At 37.0% G+C, this 25,280-nt stretch overlaps 1 protein-coding gene across 2 annotated transcripts in view; it reads left to right on the top strand.

Annotated features, from left to right (window-relative positions):
* Positions 1-25,280, top strand: part of LOC128983006 (protein CREBRF homolog) — a 112,732-nt gene that overhangs the window by 10,626 nt on the left and 76,826 nt on the right. For both annotated transcript variants that reach the window (XM_054402124.1, XM_054402125.1), the window contains exons 2-4: positions 3,878-4,941; positions 7,870-7,968; positions 15,997-16,195. In XM_054402124.1, the coding sequence (XP_054258099.1) occupies positions 3,951-4,941; positions 7,870-7,968; positions 15,997-16,195 (1,289 nt within the window). In that variant the 5' untranslated portion in view covers positions 3,878-3,950. The remainder of the gene's footprint in view (positions 1-3,877; positions 4,942-7,869; positions 7,969-15,996; positions 16,196-25,280) is intronic.

Here is a 25,280-nt window from a genome sequence, read left to right on the forward strand (position 1 = left end):
TGCTTGTTTAAGCGTCACTCCACCTGGGTTCCACTAGGTCGGAACCTAGAGGTCCATAGTAGAGCGCCCCGACGCATTTAGTGCAAGCAACACTCGGGACCTATCTCATCCCTGACAGGCAGAACCCGCCATCAATAGCCAGGAGGAAGGGGACCATCAGCACGCTGACAGGGGGAACCCCAACCTCCCATTTACACCGCTGCCCGATCGAGGCCTGACCCATTGCTGGGAACCAGAGATATCCAGAGCGATAGATCCCCAGATACCCCTGGCGGGCTCGGACCCAGCACGCGATCTACTTCGTTTGCCCGTCAGACCCAACATCACTGCCAGGCCATCAGGGTTTCCCAAAAGGAGGCAGGTATAGAAGTGGGACCCACCCGGATGAACCTATCCACCAGAGGTGGCGACACCCTTGACTCAATTGAGGTTCCGGGAAGAACCCCCCACACTCAAGATAACCATACCGTCCGTGCTCAGAGACAGGGATAGGTTTGCATAAGTACCTACAAACCGTTGCCCTCACACTGCGGAAAGTTACGTTGCCCTTGAGTGTCCCCGTGAGCTGCGGGTACTTGCCCGTTTTCACCTCCAGGAAAGGTTACTTCCAAAGTCGAGGATTTGCCCACTGAATGCTGGTCGCACACCACAAGCAGGCCGAAGCCCAAAGTACCACAGACACAGGTAGGTTAGAGATTATGATGTACTTCCATCTCTCCTAGAGCTAAACACCCCTCCATCCTGGATAAAGGAATGTCACTGGGACCCGATGCCCAGTCGACCATGTCTGTGGCCAACTTGAAATGCCGATACCAACACGGAGCATTTACCTCCCCTCTGGGGGCTAGGTATTTCACCTCCCAGGACGAGGCTACTTCCAAAGTCGAGGATATGCCTCACAAAATGTCAGTCGAACACAACAGGTAGGACTCAGTCACAACCACAGTTACAGGTAGTTGAGGAGAGGCGGAATTAACGGCGTCACTGAGAGCTAAACACCCCCCCCCACCCTGCATGGAGGGAATGTCACTGGAGGCTCCCCCTAAGGGGCTGGCGCTTACCAGTCGTCCATAACTGTGGTCTACCTGAAGTGCCGGGTCTGACACCGGGCAGTTACCTCCCCTCTGGGAGAGCTAGGGTCCGCGTGGTCGCCCAGGCCACGAACCCACGCAAGCGTGAGCCCCCTGCGGTTCTGTAGATGTACTGACTGAAAACGGTGAGGATCATCAAGTCAATGAATAAAGGCCATACAGTAGTCAAATTGGCCAGAATTGGACACAATCCTAACGGCCCTCTTCTGAAGAAGTAGTAGGTCCTGAGTATCTGTTGAATGTCCCCAGACCACAATCCCATACGCAAGGTGGCTGTGAAAGAGCGTTTGGTAGACAGTTACCAAATGTGACTTAGTCAACACAGATTTGAGCTCTCTGAGAAGAGAAGACACACTCTAGACAACTTGACACATACCTGAGATGGTGATTCCAGGTTAATTTCGGGTCAATCCAAAAACCCAATAGCTTAACAGCACTTTCCTCCCTTGCATCCGTCTTCAGAGTACACAGATCGACTTGGTTTTCTCGTCATTAAGCTTGAGTTTGTTCATATTGAACCACACTTTGGCCTGTTCAAGGAGATCTTGGGCTTCAGTCCGTAATCGTAGAATATCACACCCTCTAGATATGAGCGTGGTGTCATCTGCAAAAAGCACTGTAGAGCCATTAAGCCAAACGTCATTAATCATATGATCGAGAATTGCGGCGGCCCAATCACCGAACCCTGCGGTACCCCATGGGTTAAACTTTTAATACTGGACGAGGCCCCATTTACCGTAACCAGCTGTCTTCTATTAGCAAGATAGCTAGAAACTGTTTTTAGAGCTGTACCACCAATTCCATATTCTGTCATTTTTGAAATAAGCACATTATGTGACACTACATCAATCAAACGCCTTGCTTAAGTCGCATAGACTTAGCAAGACTGAAGACTTATGTTCAAATGCATCTATTATAGTGTTCATAAGGCTGAGTAAGGTACTGGTAGTTGATCTACCCCTCCTAAAGCCATGCTGTGCATCAATCAGCGGGTGGTTGTGTTCTAGATAGAATCAACTGCCCTGATCGGCTTGCGCTGATTGACCCATGTTCCCCCACCTAGATCCACTCGATCCAATGTGCTGTTTGCTCGCCAACACTGTTCCACAAACTATGAACTTTATAGCCCTCTGCCTGGACTTCATCGACTTGGTTATCGGCTCTGTCCTTATGTGGACTTCTTTGACTGCGGTCCACGGGTTATCAAGAGAATTGCGTCTTCGGTTCTTGAGGAACAGTGATCTCATTCTGCTGTGATTTAGTTGTACAGGTCTTGTGTGATATTACATTTTTTGTCAAATGTTACCTTATCTCTCTAATCATTATTTTCTGCTATTACTGGTGTATAGCTATTGCATGTACTATTGATGTATCAATCAATCAATCAAATATTCTTTATTCATAAAGTTTAGACAATATGTCTTGAATAGCGTCATTAAACTAACATAAACAAAAAATTATAAACTAAATAATTAAAATCATTCACAAAGGATTTATATAGTAAAACTAAAAATTAGTGCCATAACTTTAAAAAATCACAAAATCTTTATGTATGTATTATCTTTTATTGTTATCTAGTCGCATGTTTTCTTGTAGTATATCATCGATTGTTATTGTTACCAAATTTCTATCTATTGTTATGCTTGCTCAAGGAAGTGGTGAAGGAAGTTGTAAAGACTTGCAGTGCAAGGTGTGGGAACGCTAAGGGGCAGTTAGATTAATGTATCTAAGTATTAAAATGCTATGGTAAGGGAGGGAAACAGATCCTCGACGTAGGAAGTGGTGAAGGAAGTAGTAAAGGCTAGCAGTGCAGAGTGTGGGGACATTTGTATTTTGTACCTATTATACCTATAAACATTTGTTCACTTATTGTTTTATTAAAAACCATGAACCATGATTGCTCCGCTCAACTGGCTTTCATTGCTATGAAAGCAATCCTAGTATTTATATGTTTTAATTTTCAAATTTAATAAGGTTTTGAAATTTTTTATTTCCTTGTACTTTAGGAAATTGTACCCCAAAGGCTACGAAAAAGTAACTTAGATATGGATGGATATAACATTAAAATAGAAAAACTCCCAGAATTGCAGCAACATTCTCTAAAAGACTCACTTGCCCCTTATTCCTCTCAACGCATCTGTGTAAGAATACAGAGAGCAGGTTCCACTTGCCCCCATGGTGAGAGAATTGGAACCATAAACAAAAACTCTTTTTATTTATTTATCTGAAGACACTTTTTAGCAAAATAAACCTTAGTTTTTTATAAAGACAATTAGTTGTAAAATCACTTACTTAGTTTATGTAGCTATTGTAGCCTACAACTAATTTTACAATTTTTTGTATAGGGCCTAATATTGATTGAGCCAATTAGGGTCAAAGTCGAACTACGGTAAAACCTGGTTCCACTTGCCCCACTTCTCCCTATCTTCTTTTTTTGCCCCCTAAACTCTATTATTTCTTGTTAACTCTCTTGAAGCCAAATGCATTTCTAGGCTAAAGCATAACGACGTAAAGTCAATTTCAGTTTTTCTTTGAAGTATTCTTTACCTACCTACCCAAAAGAATGATAACTTAAAGAGTATATAAATTACTCTAATTAAAAGTTTGGAATGCTGTTAAATAAATTTTAATTCACGGTATTTTATCAAGCCCAATTATTTTTTAAATGTATATAACAAAGTATTACCTATGACTATCAATACAACTAGACATTTCATCCCCTAGACATGTAACCAGCTTTTTTATCAATAGTCAATGGTATTACTGTATTGTTTTTTTTTTTTCAGGAAAGAAAATGTAATTATCAAGTTTAAAATAACAAGATAACACTCTTGAAGTACACAACATTGTATACCCACAATGACTGATCAAGGCTTTTCAAGTGATTTTTTTATCGACTCAAACTTTGCCATGAAGCCGGAGCCAGACTCATTGGGTTTGGATTCATTATTACACACTGCAAGTGTACCTATTCCAACAAGAAGGGCTATGGATATGTCCGAACTAAGAGATTTTGAATTGGAGGCCAATAATAGATCATCAAGCAGTAACATGGATATGTTTCAAGAAATTAACTCACCTAATCCTATTATATACTCCGGAAATGCACTCTGGGGGACTAAAATAGCAGGACCTGATTCAGATCCCATAAAAATGGAAGATGATGATATTTTCCAAGTAGATAAGTCAGATCTGATTCAAGGACCTACACTCGCTGAGCTCAATGCCAATGATGAAACTCTTGGACTAAATGATTTGGACGATTTGAATTTTGATGAACTCCTTTTGCCAGATGAAAATGTGTACAATCAAATACCTCAACAGCCATTGAGTACAAGAGTCAGCCCTTCTTTGTTGGTAACCAATTCAACACCGACAGTTATGGGACAGAATTGTGCCTCTTCTTTTCCTCCTGATGGAATAGGATTTTATAAAGATTCATTTTCATCCAGTGTACCTTCCAATCCATTTAGTTGTACACCCATTTACCAGAAGAACTTATCTCCTTCTAGTCACCACAGTTCTAGCTCATCACTTCAGGTCCATTCAGCTCCGTCGTCGGGCACCCCTCCTCCCAAGCCCATTAGTCCTCTACAGCATAAACACAGTACTTTGCACGAATTGTTGATGAAGAAGGAGATGAGTTCCCCTCTAGGCCAGTCTGTCCCAGGGCCATCATCTAGTATGGGAGGAGTGATTCGCAACCCAAGGTATTCACAGTCTCGCCTCTCCTCCTCTGCTCCCACTCACCTCGGTCTTGAGCAGATTTGGCAACGCAGAGAACCTCGTCCTCACCTGTTGTCTACTAGCTCCTTGGCGGAGGGTGGCTCTACGTCATCACTTTCTACTGGTATGTGGTATGGTTTAATTGGTTTACTAACATTTAATATCCATGGTAGTTAAAAGGTAGTTAAAACCTAATAACAGATCACCTGTGGTTAATCTTGACGATTGAATGTTTTAAATTTTTTAGCAAACGTTTGACTGTCAACAAAACTCCCTTGTTTGAGGAATAGGACATCATTTTTGTTAGGAGATAGAGGTCTATTTGTTTAGATTATGAGCATCTATTTGTTTCAAATTTTATTACCGTAGGTGGCACGGTAAGACCTAGGCCCCGGGACTAGTGATGGTCAAAACCAGAAATTTTTAATCTCAAAACCAAAACCGAAACTTTACCTGGTCAAAGGTTGCTAAAAAAAATACAGGTAATGATAACATTTTCATTATTATTATGCGATCAAAACTGAAAGAGATTGACTCCTGATCCAGACAGAAGAACATAAATATGTGACAAATAAATTTCAAACTCCAAAAAATAACATATTTTTTTATAAACAACCAACATTAAAATAATAAATAAAACTCTTGACATTGAAATAAACATGAATATTACATTAATTAGAACATTTAGTGGTCAATATTTCTTTGTGTTTAATAAGTATCGATATGAAACTGAATTGTAAGTTGTTCCAGTATTTAAGATGCCTTTTGCAGTTCAGAATACAATTTACTTGTTTCATTAGTGACAGTGTTAATGGAGATGTGTTTGCTCCGTTGCTACCAGCTTTTCTGTATAAACAATGTTATAAACAATAATAATGACACAAAAAATTTCATCATTTAAAAAATTTAAGTGCCAAAACTTCCTATTTAGAAACTTTTGAATCTTGAAACCACCTATCAAATCTCAAAACCAAAACCAAAGTTTTTTCCAAAGTTTTGATGGTTTTGAGATTTGAGATTTGGTTTCGAGACATCACTACCCGGGACCGATTCACTTTTTCATTTTTATATCCCCAGAGGCCAAAAACACCATTCCTTTGAACTTTTATTTATTTACATATATGTGTGTTCGTGAACACGATAACTTGAGTAATTTTTGTCCAATTTTGAAGAAATTTGGTTTGAACATGTAAGGCATGAGTCACAAACCAGCATGATTGGACCATGGGAACGGGGTTTTATGGGGTAAAAATTGGTCTTTCTCATTTTTGACCCTCAAAACAAAAAAATCCCAATTTCTCTATAGAGCCTCTTAAAGAGCTTAAAATAACAAATAATTAAGTTTATCAAAGTGTTTTTGTACGGTTATTGGTTACGGAGAAAACTGTAACCGCTAGAAAGAAAAGTTGATATGATGTAAATATGAGATATGAGATGATGTAAAATATGTAAATATGAGTTATTTCTCAAGTTGCAAAAATCTCCTAATAAATTACAGTACCATATCAAATTTATATCAAATCAAATTTTATATCATTCTCCACAAAACAATCAAGATCTAAATTGAACCCGAATATTTACCTTGATAATTCAAAGTTGAGTCAAGTGGAGTACATAAAATTTCTCGGATTGATATTGGATCAAAACCTAAATTGGGATAAGCATGTTAAGCATGTAATTGATAAAATGTCAAAAGGTACATATGCCCTGCGACAAATACTAAGGGTGTGTGATATTGATACTTTAAAAACCATATACTTTGCATTAATAAATTCTCACATATCCTATGGTATAGCAATTTATGGAGGAACTACTCAGAAAAATTTGGATAAAATTCTTCATCATAATAAAAGTACTCCGAATTATTTTCAAAATTAAAAATAAACACCAATCAATAAAACCATTCTTTTCTAAATTAGGTGTTATGACAGTCTATGACTTGTATATTTATGAAACTATACTACATGTAAAAAAATTAAACCTCCAAACTAATAGTACAAATATTCTACACTATAAATTAAGGCTTACTAGGCAGGTTGAACGACATAAATTAAAGTTTTTTTTTTTTTTTAAGAAATGTAGTTTCATTGGCATAAAATTCTTATTTAATTTACCTAAAATTATAATAGAGGAAAAAAGTTTTGATGTTTTTAAAAAAAGATTGAAAAATTATCTCCTTTCATTGTCTTTGTATTCTTTGGATGAATTTTGGAATTGATAAATAGAGGAGAAATCATAAATGATAGTTTAAAAAGATGATTTCATTTAATTTTGTGTTGTTTATTCTTCTTAAGCTTAACATTTGTATTTTAAAGATAATGATTGTTTTGGCGATAAGTAAGGCATAATTCGCCTTTATATTTATTTGACGCTATTCATTGTATAAAAACTTGTGCAGTGAATGAATAAAGAGAATTTAATTTTGAATTTGATGTTTCAAGTTCATTTCATTGGCTATAACTTTCTCACAAAACTTACCTGACCAAAACATTAAAAAAGTAGTAGTCGAGTTTTCATGTCATTCTACTGATTTACTTTTTTAATTCATGTTTAAAACTAGTTTTACCAATAATATAAATATAAATTAAATATTTTTCATTACACGTTCTGTATTATGCAGTATAAACCTGCGAAGTTTCAAGTCGTTTGGATGATCGCAAATAATTTAAATCTTAGTTTAAGAAAATCACTTTCTCTAACAAGAGTCGGAATAAAATGCGGCGACGGGAGAACTTTCCACAGCCAAAATGGCTGACTTTACCTCAACTGTCTCAATGCCATTCATATTGGGACATCTACTCTATTCTTATTTAGTTCTCTGTGGTTCTTAGTTGTTATTGTCTAAAAGGTTTTTTTTAAATTAAAACTTAACTTTAACCATTAGCATGATTTTCAAATAAAAATTAACCAAAGATGTTAAAATGTGGATGCAAAGTATTGGAAAAATCTCAATTTTGTGATTTTAGTATTTAAAATTAATTGTCTCCCATATGTACTTTTGTTATGAGTTATGAAAGTAACAATAATCCTTTTTACTAATGTATGATTCTAGGTGGCGTATTGAGTCCTGAATCTCATGACTTTTCACTTGATGAAAGTTTCGACTCTGAAGACGACAGCGATCATTATGATGAATTTTCATCAGACGCAGGTAGCTTATTACAAAATATCTCGAAAATCATTGGGGTTTTGGAATTTGAAAAAATGGCCATTTAACATTTGGGAATAAAGCTCTTGTTTGGAAGTGTACCAAACTATGGTATCAAGAAATGTGGATTGGTTTCTAATCTACTTTAGTTAAGATTTTTGTCTTGGGTTGAATAAATATAAATCTAATGAACCCTTATGCTTATATATATATATATATATATATACAGTAGACTCCCTCTTATCCGGACTCCTCGGGACCGAGGCCAGTCCGGATAACGGGTTTTCCGGTTAAACCGACGTCCCCAAAAACTCATTAAAACAGACTGTTTACTGTGATATTCGACTTAAATTTAGGAGAGCATTGTATTTAGACACGTGATCACTGGTCTCAAATCTTTCCCAAGAGAACAGTCGTTTCAGTACTGCCCACTTCCTGCCGATCTAGTCCGGTTAAACCAATGTGCTGATAAAAATTGTTCGGTTAAACAGATGTCATTTCCGCCGAGTGTAGTCCGGTTAATCCGATGTCCGGTTAAAAGGTGTCCGGATAAGAGGGAGTCTACTGTATATATATATACATACACAGTCAAACCTCGGTATAACAAATCTCAAGGGACCGAACTAAATATTTGTTATATCAAGTATTTCGTTAAATCGAGGTTCGTTATAATATAGAGGTTAGGTTTGTAAGAAATTCGCTATGTCGAGGTTCACTAACAGCATCGGTAAATGTTGGTCGAGGTGTGAAGTAATTAAAACACATTTACCATATGCTACTAACTGTATTTTAAAAGTTGCAGATTAGATAATACTACCATTCTTGGTATATAACATTGATTTATTTTTTTCGTATGCACTGTACAGTATTCATAAAATCATAATTTTACCACGGATGGTCAAGTAGAATATACTACTTAAGTACACTTCAAAACAAAAAGTCTGGTTCTAACACAGGCTATACAGTTAATACATTTTAATACACTCACCTCCCGATTTATAACCGTAAACGGATGATTCGCGTCGCAGCATAACCGGGACATATTCTACGAAAATTAAGCTAAGTTAAACGCAGACAGAGACTTTTATAATTCAAGTCAATGTTTTCGTACAAGTTGGGTCAATTTTGTTAAAATAGCAGGGTACTAACTTTAAACATTAAAACAGCAGTCCTTTCTAGGTAGGAAGCCTTAGTAGGTAAACAAACCATAAATCACTCGTCTCGAGCCGGGCCTACTCAAGGTCATAGACCTCTCCTCTCTTGCCCGTCCCGATACGTTTGCAATGAAATTCTACAAATGCAGACAAAGCTGTGTTATGAAACATAAAAGAAAGCTATAATCAGATAGAGACATTTCCCAATTAAAAAGCAGAAAGAAAACTGAAAGTAATTTGTGGTAGTTTTTGTCTTGTCAATAGTGAACTGTATTTTATTTTATCTTAAAGACTATAGCCTACATATTTTTTTGCATAATTTGTTTATTTCATTGTGTTTAAATATGTGTGTTATTCATTGTGATTCCTATCAAATAATGACCCTTTTCTGTTCAATTAATATTTTGTTGATTAAACCACGATTTTACGTTTCCGGGAAGCCTCGACTTTACTCTATTCCGGATAATTGGGAGTTGAGCGTATGTGCATTTTTGCTAACAGTATATAAATGACATGAAAATGTTTTAAATTTAACAGAAATAAGAAAACAGTAGAAAATACATACAGTACAGTACCATATAAACAACAACAGAAAATAAAAGTAGGCCTACAGTAATTTAAAAGGAAACAAAATCTTTTCTACAGTACTGTATTTTAATAAGCCTGGCCTAACCTATTTTCAACATTCTAAATCTGAATTTAGGATTTAGTTGGCATTGTCAATTACTTCACTTACTTGGCCACTTCCACTCTGATTACTAAAGAAGAAGTCAGTTATCGTTGTTTGCTTACGTGCAGTGATGTTCAACGTGTCCATGGCGCAGTCCAGGTCGGTGATAGATTTAACTACACTGTCAGACAAACCACTCTTTTAAAGAAAGAAGCATTTTAGCAAGTTTAGAGCTTGATGAGCTTCTTTTGAAGTTGGGTCAGGCAACTCAGATTGTTCCTCTTCGTCGTTATCTTCCTCCACATCCGCATTCTCGTCTGACGTCACAGAGAAGATGATTTCAGCATCGGTTAACTCTCCACACACAGCCAGGTCGTCGTTGAAGTGTGTCCTCTTGTAGATTGAGCACTTCTTGTATTTGTTCCCAATGCTCAGGAGCATCGATGGCTTGAGCGGAAGGCTGTGCTGTATTGTCTTCCGAGGTCGGAACATGAAATCCACTCTTCCTGAAGCAGTTAGTAATTGTGCTCTCCCTGACCTTGCTCCATGCTTTTGTCACTATCCACATGGCATCCAAGATGTTGATGTTAGTTGGAAGTTTGCTTTCCATGTCTCTCAGGAACTGTTGAACAACCTCTTTTCGGTAATTCACTTTAAAGCTTTGAATAATGATCTGGTAGAGTGGTTGCAGTTTCGAGGTTGTGTTTGGGGGAAGAAACTTGATTTTTATGTTACTGAGTTTGGGAATGTCTCCATGAGCCGTGCAGTTATCAACAAACATGAAAATTTTCTTGTTTTTCATTTCTTTGTTTACACTTCGGAGCCTTTTTGTAAAAGCGTCACAGTTCATCCAAGCCTTTAGGTTCACCATGTAGTCCGCAGGAAGATCAGTCGGATTTTTAAAACATCGTGGGTTTTTTGACTTCCCAATTACAAGAGGCTTTAATTTGTGACTTCCCGTGCAGTTTGCGCACAACATTACAGTAATGTGATCTTCTCTGTTATTCCCGCCATGGCATTTATAAAAACCTTTTTAAATGACAAGGTTTTGTCCGGCAAACACTTAAAAAACAGTCCCGTCTCGTCTGCATTATAAATGTTTTCTGGCTTGTATCCCTCTGTTAGCGTGACAAGCTTTTCTTTCCACTTGGAACAAACACTATCGTCGTCTTTAGCACTTTCACCGCAAATGTTTCTGAAAATAATTAAATTTTGTAAACAGCTGGGCTTTTTCTTGAAGAATTGGACCACTTATTGCAATATTTTTGTCCTGGCACTGCTTCAGCCATTTGAGAACACACTCCTCTACATCTTTAAGCTCACACGACTTCAACCTTTTGATTTCCGAACACAGATCACCGTCGTAGAACTTGTCTTTCCATTTAGAGAATTTCCCTGTAGGGAAGTAGCTATTACCGTAGGTGGCATGGTAAGACCTAGGCCCGGGACCGATTTACTTTTTCATTTTGATGTCCCCAGAGGCCAAAAACACCATTCGTTCAAGTTCAAATATTATAGAATACCTATATATGTGTCCGTGAACACCATAATTTTTGAGTAATTAATGAGTAATTTTTGTCTGATTTTAATGAAATTTGGTTTTAAGGTGTAAGGCGGGATAAACTTGAATTAGTTCGCGAACCAGCATGATCGGGCCATGGGAACGGAGTTTTACGGGGGATTTTCTGTGGTAAAAATTGGTTTTTCTAATTTTTGACCCTCTAAACACAACATTTCCCAATTTCTCTCCAGACCTTTTTAAAGAGCTAAAAAAAAACAAATAATTTAGTACCTATACCAAAGTGTTTTTGTACAATTATTGGTTACGGAGAAGATTAAAAAAAATGTTATTTTAAAATTCCCATGTTATTCTTATGGACATTATTGTAAAATGTTGTAGTTTGCTTGTTTATGGATATATTTTGATCAATGTTGGTACATTTATTTATTTTATACTAAGTTATTAATATTTTACTAAAAAAACACACTTTTTTACCCTCCCTGTAGCAGCAAGCCTATATACTCATAAAACCTAATGTTAATTAAGTACATTTAATTGAAAATCAATTCAGGCAACTGGAAATTCGCTTAGTCGGCAGGTTTGCTGCGGCAGGGGTGTTTAAAATTGTAGCCACAAGCTAGGTGGTATGCCAAACTCTTTCGCAATTTCCAAATTTTTCTTTGTTGGGTTGTCTTCAACACACTTAATAATTTTACGCTTAGTATCCACGCTTAACACGCACAGTTTCTTTTTATTGTTCTTACTCATAATCTTTGAATCACACAAACTGCACAATCCACTGCCACTGACAGACGCAATGATCTGGAATAAAACAGGACAGGAAGCTAGACGCTGTAACCGAGTGTTCATGTCTAGACACGAATTGCGTTTGTTTCCGTTTGTTATAACGAGAGATGTCGCAGTTGATTCGTTAAGTAGAGGTTAAGTTCGCTATAGAGGTTCTGATATTCATAAATTCGTTATATAGTGGTGAAATTTACATTGTTTCTTATGGAAAGTTCTAGGGGATTAAAAAAAATTGTTATATTAAGGAATTTGTTATATATCGAGGTTCGTTACTTGAGGTTAGACTGTATATATCATGGTGAAAAGTAAAATGTTTTCAGGGTACTTTGGTATTTTAATTTACGTATAAACATAGCCCTCATTGGTGTAAATACTAAGAAAATATATATATATGTATTCAATACATATTTATATGTCCATAACTTGAGCAAAAGTTATACGATTTTGATGAAATTTGGTAAAAACAAGTAAACCTATATTTATTCGAACGAGTTCGCGAACCAGCATGATTGGACTATAGTAACAGAGTTTTATGGGGTAAAAATTGGTTTTTCCTATTTTTGACCCTAAAAACATGAAATTTTGAAATTTCTTTCCAAATCATTTTGTAGAGCCTTAAAAAGAAATAATTTAGTATATTGAAGCGTTTAAAAAAGTGGTAATTAAAAATTCCCTTGTGTTTATGGAGAATAAATAAACTGATGTAGTTTGTTTGTTTACTAGGTAACCTGTTGCTCAAAATCGAGCAAAACTGCAACTTGTAATAAAATAATGAAGAACAAAAAACATAAACAGCAAAACCTCAATCATAGAGTCACTCTAAAGTAATTTCAATGACTGATTATACGACTTGAAACTCGTAGAAACGTGAAAAATATTATGCTGAAAAAATTATGAAAGTAATATATGGTACAATATTTAAATATAGATCCGTTCTCATACTGCCTTGGTTATCTCTTATGTATTGTAGGCGAGTGCCCTCTATGAGAACGTAGATGTCAACCACACACTGTAAAGTGAGCTTTACGATTTGTTCAGTTTTAGGAGTGTTTAAATTAGGTGCCCCAACCAAAGTCTCCAGTTGAGAACAAAAGAGTAGACCGTATCTAGATCGGTTTCACGAACATTATTAGTTTTTGAAAAAAAAAATAAACAAAGATTTATTTGGCCAGGTGGTGCTCTACTGTTTTCAGATTTAAAATATCTGCGATACAGGTAGCATCATTGTAGCGAGGGAAGTCACTTCTTTTGTATCTTACTATGCACATAACAATCTAACTTGACTCCTCGGAGCTCTTGTCCCTACAAACTTCTGCCACAGTTTTAAAAGATTGGGCAAATGGGTTGAAATTGTGACCCTATTTCCCGCAAATTTGTTCATTGCATTTTTTGTATGAATTTTTTTACATGCGCTGTTGGATTCCAGTCCCAACGTCGTACTTATACATCTGTGCGTATTCAGGACTATGCCCTTATTGAGGAATTATATTACCTACTCGTTGGTAAAACTTGTCATGGATCTTGAAATTTTAGATCTCCTGTGTGACCCTCTCGTCAAAATGAGCTTCAGAGCTGACCATGGCAAAGGTGGAATTGAATTGACAAATTTTATCCAGATACTTTCTGGATCCAAGCCTCACATAGCCCTGTTTTCAGATTGGGAGTTTCCAATAAGTTCCTGAAAGTATGGTGAATTCCACAAATGAGGTAAAAGAACCTTTCATTTATGGCATCAAAGAGTAAAAATTGAACTGTCTCGGTCAGTCTTCCTTGCTTAAAATGTTTAGCCACCACAATGTAAACATTTAACGTTCATTTGTCCGAGATTGGATGAATCACCACGGCAGTACTGACACTCTGTATCCGTCAAATTGGGAGGTTGATGCAAGCGGTCACGTTTGCGTTCCCTCCAGCCACTCAAATTTCTTCGTATTACTGGTGGCATTTAATTTTAAATTTAGATAAAACACGAAAGTTAACCAATCAACAGAAAACACTACAAAGGAATTTTGATACACATTGTAAATAACATGATAATATGGTAATGTAACGGGTAACTGGACTGTGAATAATCACTTTCAAACATTCACCTAATCACACCAAACTGTAACCAAAACTACATGATAATTCAGTAAAATACAATGTAAGGTAAATAAATCAAACTATTACAAACTATTTGTTGTCAGGTCTTGCTAGGAAACTCTTTATTTATGAACCAGACTTAGTTAACAGATGTTTAAATAAAATATAAAATTCCGAAATAAGTCCTGCGGTCTGTGGTTAAACTTAAAAACTATTTCAAGCTACGTCCATATGTTTAGTTGTAAACAAAGGGAATTGAGTTTGATGGTTTGATCTAATGTCAACAGATAGCGGCGCCGTTCCCAAACTTTAGCCCTTAACTGTACTTAAGTGATGCCCTTTCTTAATACTCTGAAAAGTATTTGCACATCTACGTGAAAATACCATTAATTTGACACCTCAAACGTTAAAATCCGTCAAGTCGTTATCGAGCTATGACTGTGAAAAGAAAACTGCTTGCGTATTAATACATAGATAGATATATTTTAATGGATTTTTGATTATTTCATACGAAGCCATTGACTATATAAACACTAGTGTTTATATAGTCAATGACTAAGCTAAAAACATTTTAATTAAAAAACACCTCAATACGTTTCCTTTATCAGCAAACCTAATTACTCATTAAAATTAAGTAGGAAATAAATCTGAAAATTTTAAGGGAATACTTTAGTGGATATCCAGCCAGGTGAAAATTCTTTTAGTCAACAGGCTTGCTGTGGTGGGGGTGTTTTCAGTGTTGGATTTACCACTAAAGTAAAAGGGGGCCGCAGAGGATTGAAATTTTTTTTTTAGATAAATGTTTTTTTTAACCATCAGTTTGCTGTGATTGCAGGTGACGATAATGATGTCTCCGTTAATGCGGACCGGGGAAATGTTCATGATTTCGCGACGGCCGTGGAATGACGGTGATGATGTCCAATTTTTTGTTTATGTTAGTTTAATGACGCTATTCAAGACATATTGTCTAAACTTACTGAATAAAGAATATTTGATTGATTGATTGATTGATGTCCCCGTGATTGCGGCCTGTGGGAGATGTTCACAATTTTGCCGCGGTCTCGAGTGTTGATGATGATGTCCCGTTATTGCGGCCTGCGGGAGATGTTCACAATTTCGCTACGGCCATGGGTGTCGATGATGAAAATTATGTCCCCGTGATTGCGGCCTGCAGTATATGTTAAAAATTTCGCTGCGGTCGCGAGTATTGATGATGATGTCCCCGTGATTGCAGCTCTTTCGCGGGAGATGTTGATTATTTTGCCATGGTTGCGAGAATCAATGATGATGACCCCGTGATTGCGGCCCGCGGGAGATGTTCACAATTTCACTGCAGTCGTGGGTGATGGTGATAATGTCCTCAAGGTCGCTCACGGAATATGATCTCGATTTCGCCGCGGTCTCGAGTGTCAAGTATGATGTTTATTTGTTGCAGCCCGCGGGGGATGTTCATGATTTTGCCACGGTCACGGATACCTATGATGGCTTTGACTTGATTTAGGAGAGATGTCCACGATTTCATCTATGATCACGGGTGTTGATGATGATGTCCCCTTGATGCATAGGATATATTCACAATTACTTCCGCGATCGCAAATAATTTCCACCACAGGGGGAGGGCGGCCGCTCAAGTAATTTGGCCTAGGGCCCCAAGTACCCTAAATCCAGCACTGGGAATTTTGGCTTTTAATTTTGGTTAATTATAAACATATTGTGTAGAAATACAAACATGATAAAGACATAAACCAACATAATCTAAAAACATTATTTAGTTGAAAAAAAAAAAAAAATATTTCTTTGTCAATGGGTCATTACAGAGTCAATGAGCGATGGTGAATCAGTGCCTCGATCTCACTCCAAGAAGGAAAGGTATTTTTGGCAGTACAATGTGCAGGCCAAGGGACCGAAGGGCCAGCGTCTGGTGCTCACATCTCGTCTAGAGGATCCTCATTGTCTTAACCAGATCACAGACCCTGTCTTTAGTCCTCAGTGTTCCGTTCAGGGGATAAAACACAGGTAAGTTATTCAACAGATATTTGGGACAGTTTCTAGGATTAGTTTTTGTGTTATATTTGGCACCTCCTTTCTGTTATAGTAATCATTATCTTAATTTCCATCGACTACATAATGATAATCTCCACATTGCAATTTCAGATAAAAAATTTAATGTATAAATCAATTGTTTGACAGTCTAGTCTGAAAAGTACCCTCTATATACTTTCTGTGAGGAACTACTTCAGATCCACATTTTGGTAGGGGTCTGCGAGCCAGACTTTTTTACTTCAGGTTGAGTAAAAAGTATTGAACTTCGGATCTCGGACAAAAATTGGTTTGTGTCAAAAGAACCTTCCCCTCTGACGCCAATTGATTGCACACTTTCTTCTATAGACGTGTTCACCTCCTCAACCTTCACGGCAGAAGTGTTGTTGGGCTGCCTATTGTTGCAATATTTAAGTTTAAATACCCCCGCCGCAGCAAACCTGCAGACTAAGCGAATTTCCATTTGCCTGATTGGATTTACACTAAAATGTCTCCTTAAAAATATCACATTTATTCCCTATTTAAATAGAATCAGTTTAACACATACTTAGGTTTGCTGCAACAGGGAGGGTAAAAGTGTTTTTTATGTAAAATGTTAATAGTTAGTAAGAAATAAAAACATTTTCCAAATTTGGGCAAAAAATGTTAATAAACAAGCAAACTACAACAGTTTACTTATTCTCCATAAGAATAACATGGGAATTTTAAATTTACAATTTTTTGAAATTTTCTCCGTAACCATTAGGTGCATTATAACGCTTCAATATACTAAATTATTTGTTTTTTTAAAGTCTACAAAATAGTTTGGAAAGAAATTGCAAAATTTTATGTTTTTTGAGTCAAAAGTGGGAAAAACCCAATTTTACCCCATAAAACCCCCCATAAACCCCCGTTCCTATGGTCCGATCATGCTGGTTCGCAAACTCGTTCGAATAAACGTAGGTTTACACGTTTGTACCAAATTTCATCAAAATCGGATTGTTTTTGCTCGAGTTATCACGCTAACGGACACATATATAAATATATATATATATATATATATATATAAGTATATATATATATATATGAATTTGAACGGATGGTGTTTTTGGCCTCTAGGGACCTCAAAACAAAACAAAATCGGTCCCGGGTCCTGGTCTTACCATGAGTACTACGGTAATAGCTTAAAATTCCCTATATGGGAAATTCGCTAAAAGTGTGCTTTAATTGAAAATCCCGATAGTTGTGTGGTGCAGTTGTAATGCAGTTTTGTTTGCCATAAACACTAAAACGGAAAGAATTAAAAAATTACACATTCAGTTTCAAAATGGCCAACCTAAGTTGAGTTTTGGCTTTGCATGACAATGTGCATTCATTTAAATGTGAGATTTCCCCTCAACCACCCCAAAAGTCCAGACCTTGCTCCGATTGAATTGAATTTATGATGAAATTTTGGGTAGAGAGACAAAATTATAGTTTTAAATGCGTAATTTTCGTCTCACCTGAAATTAGGTCACACCTTAAACTTTGTCCAGATAGCCTAGCCTACAATGAGATAGTCCAGGACTCTAACGTGTTCGTTAATTAATTATCGTTTCAAGTTTATTGGTTCAGAATAATAATACAACAATGCTATCAATGTTTAGCTCACCTTTATCTAGTGCTCATCATAGCCATTCGAAAAATATGTGTGGTTGAATTTAGAATTTTTGATAATATAACGTGAAGCGAGTAAACCTAATTAATTAGAGACTTAACTAAAAGTGATTCGTTCGTTATACTTGGTTATCAGCAAAGTAAACGTGTCGTAAAAATTAGACTCGGTCGATCACCAGAGTCGATCCGGGGTTTCTTAAATCAAATTTACGTAAGACGGTTCGGGGTAACGGAATAAGTTGTACGTAAACCGTTCTGGCAACTTAAATGATTTCCGTAGCTGGTTAAAGACAAATGGTAGTGTGCTCGTACGTGAAAAAGCGTGTAGCACACTGCGGCACACTGTACGCGACTGCGGCACAATAGAATAAAAATAATAAAACTTCTCTAAAATTAGAATAAACAAAACAACTCGGTAGCACACTAACCTGAAGCCTTAAGACTATACCAGGAATGGGGGAAATCTTTAACTGACCAGATAGGAAATTAGACTGTTGGATTGTTCTCCAAACAGCAAGCGTATTGACGGTTCGGTAGCGGGTGGACAACTGATCCTGAGGTCTGGTCTTCTAGTCCTTCTTCGCCATCGCCCCTGGCGGCGGGGTAGGTAACTAGCTTCCTCCCCCGTACGATGACGTAGGACGGCCTGCCCCTACGATGCCGCTGACAACGCGGGCACGGCGTAGAAAATTATTATAATTTTAAATGAAACTTTAAAAATCAGATTTTTATCCCTTGACGGGTTTTGGGTTGTTACAAATTTGATCCAAAATAACAACTTGGTTAGCAGCACAGCACTTTAGTGACGACAAGGGGCTCCAATTGCGTGTAACTGAGTGGCTGAGATCACCGGCGGCAGTATTCTTTGACAAAGGAATTTCAAAGCTTGTCTACCACTATATTAAATCCCTCAATATGTTTGGTGACAATGTGGTGGTATTTTATTTGCTCTTTCATATGTTTTTCATAGTATTATTTTTCCTTGTACAAACTTTTTATTTTGTTTCAGAGTGTTGTTTACTTTCTGATCAGCCCTCGTATAAAAAAAAAATATTTATTGCTTATGCTGCAGTACAATTGATTTATAAAATATTGTACATTATTTATCAAAATCTTGGTAAAATTGTGAACGTCTCCTGTGGTTGCTGAACATTATCAAACTTCCCCTGCAGTTGCGATGAAATAGTGAAAGTCCCCTGGAGTTGTGTCGAAGCCAGCAATCACAATGGTTGCAGAAATCATGAATTTTTGGTTGAACTATTTTTGCAGACTCATTCTGCAATCAAGATGAATGTTGCAAGAATAAAAGCTTAATTCAGCTCAAAATTGAGTCGCTCGCAACTGAAAAAATACAGGGGTAAAAAAAGTCTTTAACACACCCAAAATAGATTAACCGGCTTAAGGTAAAATTTCACAACTTTAACTTGTCATTGTATGATGACTTTTTTTGCTTTTTGCAGGAAATTAAAATTTTGTCCTCCTGCCCCTTTTATTAGGGTAGATAGGGGTCAACTCCAAATTTTAAAATATAAAGCCCCATGATGAGGGGTCACATTTCAAAGGTCTTGTTAAAAGAAAACGTTTGGTGTAATTGAACATTTTTTACAACCTGTACATAATGGCGGCCTACAATAAATATATTTTTTTCAGAATTCAGGGAATTCAGTGTCCACCGACCGGGAAATCCAGGAAAACCGGGAATTATGGGTGATTTTTTTGAACCGGGAATTATGCGTGAATTTAGTATTTTACCGGGAATTTTCAATTTGCCGCAATCGTGCACGAAGACTACGTTCCCATGACCGCGGAAGATGACAATGACGTTTCCGTGACCGCGGGAGACGACAATGACGCTTCTGTGATAGCGGAAGACGAGGATGACGTTTCCATGACCGCAGGAGACGATGATGATGTCCAAACGGAAGCGTGATTCTTTAGTGATTTTTCCGCAATCGCGCATGACGACGATGGTATTTCCGTGAACGCGGGAGATGACGATGACGTTTCCGTGACCGCGGGAGATGACTATGATGGGTCCGTGACCGCGGGAGACGACAATGACGCTTCCGTGATAGCGGAAGACGAGGATGACGTTTCCATGACCGCAGGAGACGATGATGATGTCCAAACGGAAGCGTGATTCTTTAGTGATTTTTCCGCAATCGCGCATGACGACGATGGTGTTTCCGTAAACGCGGGAGATGACAATGACGTTTCCGTGACCTTGAGAGACGACGATGACTATTCCGTGATCGTGGGAGATGACGATGACGTTTCCGTGACCGCGGGAGATGACTATGATGTTTCTGTGACCGCAGGTGACGACGATGACGTTTCCGTGCCCGTGGTTGACAACGATGACTTTTCCGTGACCCCGGGAGACGACGATGACGATTCCGTAATCACGGGAGATGACGATGATGTTTCCGTGACCGTGGGAGATGACGATGACGTTTCCGTGACCGCGGGAGATGACTATGAAGTTTCTGTGACCGCAGGTGACGACGATGACGTTTCCGTGCCCGTGGTTGACAACGATGACTTTGCCGTGACCCCGGGAGACGACGATGACGATTCCGTAATCACGGGAGATGACGATGATGTTTCCGTGACCGTGGGAGATGACGATGACATTTCTGTGACCGCTGGTGACGACGATGACGTTTCCGTGACCACGGGAGATTACAATGACGCTTCCGTGACCGCGGGAGACAATGATGACGATTCTGTGATAGCGGGAGACGGTGATGATGTCCAAACTGCCACAGGATATGTTAGTGATTTTGCCGCGATCGCGCATTTGGGTGATGACGTTTCCGTGACCGCGGAAAACAATGATGATATCCAAAAATAATGCTTGATGATGATGGACCCGGATAATTATTCGACTTAAGATACGATCGAGGAAGATGATAATAACTTTTCTCTGATCGTGGGAGACGATTATAATGTTTCCGTTACCGTTGAACAATATCTGGATTTTGTCATGACCATGGAAGACAGTGGTGATGTTTCCCGTACTGAGGGAGATATTCAGGATTTTGTATTTATTTTATTTATTTATTGAGTTACATGTCAGTACATCATAATAACAGGACATATTGTCAATGGTTAAATAAAGACTTAAAACTAATAGATAAAACTAATACATCTGTATTTACACAAAATCAACTGAATCTTCCCAAAATACAACATTGTTACATGACAAAAAATTGAGCTAGAAGGAGTGGGAAGGTTTATTTATACCTAATTCCAGCAGTCCTTAAAATAATCTGCCAATGAAAAAAAGATTTAGTCTTGAGCTATTATTTTAAAGAAAGTCTAAACTTATAGGGATTTTCTAGAGTAATTAAACTTGTTGGTAAGTTATTTAAGATTTTTGGACCAATGTATTGTGGTGATGACTCAAATATTTGTAAGTTATGAGCTACAGGTTTGTTAATATTCTTTTTTCTTGTATTGTAATTATGTTGAGTTTGGGTCTCCATAAAAGTGGAGATGTTTCTATGGACCCAGCATGCTATTTCCAAAATATAGTGATCGTAAAAAGTAAGAACTTTAAAGTTTTGAAACAGTTTTTTACTAGGGGTTCTAGGGGGAACTTTGCCAATAATTCGTATTACTTTTTTTTGTAATTTAAAAAATCTTTTTTGAATAAGGAGAATTACCCGAGATCAAGATATCATATGTCATTAATGATGAGAAATATGCATGATATATTATTAACTGGGTTTCTAGATTCGTTACTTGTGAGATTATTCTTATTGAGAAAATGCAAGGGACTAATTTTTTACTTAAATTTTCAATTTGAGAGGCCCAGTTAAGATTTTTATTCAAAATTAATCCAAGGAATTTTACATTTTGTTGTGGAGATAATTGATGATTTGAAAGGATAATGTGATTTGAATCATCTTCCCTGTACAGTAGAACTCCGATTATCCGAATCAATAGGGACCAGACCCCATTTGGATAATCAAAAATTCGGATAATCGGAGTTTTACCTGAATTTCGGGAATTTTAAAGAAAAATCCTCATTTTCGGTACTAAGTGAACTTTTAATTAATAATAATTTAAATCAGAACATTTTTACAGTTTACAATGCTCATAGTACAAGTGTTCTATACATGTTATTAAGTCAATAGTGTTCCATCAAAGTCAAAAATTGGCTAAATGTGTTTAATAACAATTCTTTGATATTTTGCAAAACTTATTACTGTAGCTTTACGTTTTTAAAATTGTTGAAATAAGCGATTCGGATAATTGGAGATTCGGTTAATTGGAGTTCGGATAATTGGAGTTCTACTGTAGTTAGCTGAAAAGTCTATAATTTGTGTTTTTTCCACATTTAGGGCCAGACCATTTGCCCGGAACCAGTTACCCAGAGCAGAGAATTCTTTGTCTATGCTAGTCTGCAGGACGTCAATAGTGGGTCCTCTACACAAAAGCATTGTGTCATCTGCATATTGAAAAAGTTTCATCTTTGTTATATTTGGCAGATCATTTACATAGATTAAAAACAAAGAGGGAATATTGACCCCTGTGGCACACCACATTGCACTTTATCCCAAGATGAATCTACTTGTTGACCATTTTTGCTGATTTTAGTTCTCTGATATCTATTAGTTAAATAGGAAGAAAACCACAGTTGCTCTTTTCCTATAACTCCAATTTTGCCTAGCTTTTCAATAAAAATGTCGTGGTTAACACAGTCAAAAGCGCTGGATAGGTCGCACAGCACACCCGCAGCCTTCTGCGACCCATCCAGCGACCCATCCAGCGACCCATCCAGCGCCCCAGCTATATGATTAACCATTTGTGTGTTTGGGTATTAAGTCCTTTTCTAAAGCCAAATTGTGATATATTAAATATATTATTGTTTTCCATATAATTTTTTAATTGTAGTTCAACTGCCTTCTCAAATATCTTAGAAAAGCACGGAAGTAAAGCTACTGGACGATAATTCTTCAAATAATTAACACAATTTCTTTTATAAAGAGGCTTGATTACAGAAAATTTGAGTTTCTCAGGGAAAACTCCCCATTCTAGGGACTGGTTTATTATTTTGCACAAGGATTCTTGAATCAAATCAATCACATATTTTATTACAAATAGGGGGATTTCATCCCATCCTGCAGATTTAGTATTTTTCAACAAATAAACAATTTTTCTCAAATCAGATATTTTAAATTGTTTAAACTTAAAAGGCTCATCAATCTTTGCTAAGTTACGAACCATGAACATCAATGCTTTGTTCTTATTCGGAGCTACTGCTGCTGAATTACTTAAGTTCAAAAAATGATAATTAAAATCATTTGCCAGAGTTTTCAAAGATTGGCAGTTATTTTTCAGGCCGCTCTGAACATTATAATGGTATCTCATTATTTAGTTTATTGTGGCCCAACTCCTTCTTTACTGCCCAAGAAGCTTTGGTCTTACAATTTGAGTTTTTAATATAATCTTTGTTTGTCCTTCTTTTGGAAAGATTGGTCACTGACTTTAATATTTTCTTGTAATTTTTAAAATACTTAATAAAAAACGGATTTATCGCGGAAAACGATGGTCTCTCTATGACAGTGGTAGATGATCATGATATAACCTCGAGTTTGGGGCTTGACCAAAAATTTCAAAATGGCACACTTATAGAAAGTTTTATTTTAGCGAATTTCCCATATAGGGAATAAGCTATTACCGTAGGTCTCATGGTAAGACCTGGACCCGGGACCGATTTAGTTTTTCATTTTGAGGTCCCCAGAGGCCAAAAACACCATCCGTTCAAATTCATATATATATGAACTGTATATGGATATATTTGTATTTTTTCTCACTATGTATTTATATATGTGTCCGTTAGCGCGATAACTCGAGCAAAAATGATCCGATTTTGATGAAATTTTGTATAAACGTGTAAACCTACATTTATTCGAACGAGTTCGCGAAGCAGCATGATCGGACTATGGGAACAGGGGTTTATGGGGGGTTTTATGGGGTAAAAATGGGTTTTTCTAATTTTTCACCCTGAAAACATAAAATTTTGCAATTTCTTTTCTAAACCATTTTGTAGAGCTCAAAAAAACAAATAATTTAGTATATTGAAGCATTGTTGCATGCCTAACGGAAAAATCGCAAAATAATGTAAATTTATAATTACCATGTTATTCTTATGAAGAATAAGTACAGTGTTGTAGCTTGCTTGTGTATGGACATATATTAATGAAATTTTGAAATTTTATTTACTTCATACTGAGCTATTAATATTTCAATAAAAACCCCCTATTTTCTTCCCTGTAGCAGCAAACCTAAGTGCTCATTAATATTAATGATGTTTAAATAGGAAATAAATCTGACAATTTTAAGGGAACAATTAAGTGGAATTCCAGCTGTGTATATGGAAATTCGCTTAGTCTCCAGGTTTTCTGCGGCGGGGGTATTTATATTTTAGCGAATTTCCCTATAGGGAAGTAGCTATTACCGTAGGTAAGGCTTAGACCCGGGACCGATTTACTTTTTCATTTTGATCTCTCCAGAGGCCAAAAACACTATTCGTTCAAATTTTTATATATGTATATATATATATATAGATTTATATATATACTAGCTGTTTGCCCGTTCTACGTACGGGAATCTTGTAGTAAATTGAAACCTTTATTCAGAACAGGAGTTGGTTTGCATATTTAGTGTGCATTTTTCCAGATATGCTGGCAAAACTATTACTGTATAGGAATACATATAAACCTTCGCAAATACAATATCTGACAATTTCAAAGCCAAAACGAATGCTTCGCAATTAAATGTCACCCGATCGTGTTATATTTAATGATAAAAGGAATTGCTTTATAGATCTATGAGGCATAGCCCTAAGGTAGGCCTGTAATTGAAAGTTACTTTTGACACTCGTTAAAAGTAGTTAAAATACTACTTCAACCTCACAACTGCACACTTTACTTTACTACTTTACTTTCAAAAAAGAGGTTGGCAGCCTCTTTTTACCTTGCATTTGCCCGTCCACATAGACTAACCACCCGTGCTTGGAACGTTTACAGCAAAGCAAGGTGGTACAGTACAAAGGTGGACTGTACTGATAAATTTTAGTGGCAGTGACCAGGATCCAAACCCACGACATCGCTGCCTTGGGCCCGAAGTCCGCGACGCTACCGACTGAGCCACCGACTCACTAATTCACTTTATTCGGGTTGAAATTTTCATTAACAAAGGCGCTCTTGTCTTTTCCACGAAACACTGAGAAATGAGGACATTAATGCGTTACCAGCAGACATACACACACAAATACAAAATTAAATTAGGGGATTCGCTACGCTTTTACCAAAGCAAATCACAAACAAAATAATTATTTAAAAGTTTTGATAGTGTCATCAAGTTTAATGATAATCGTCTTTAGGCCTAATCAAACTGTAAAATTGGTGTGTAA

This window comes from Macrosteles quadrilineatus, unplaced genomic scaffold, assembly GCF_028750875.1.
Source record: "Macrosteles quadrilineatus isolate MER2022 unplaced genomic scaffold, UCM_ALF_1.0 Scaffold_1__1_contigs__length_201487025, whole genome shotgun sequence".
In the NCBI taxonomy this organism is placed as follows: domain Eukaryota; kingdom Metazoa; phylum Arthropoda; class Insecta; order Hemiptera; family Cicadellidae; genus Macrosteles; species Macrosteles quadrilineatus.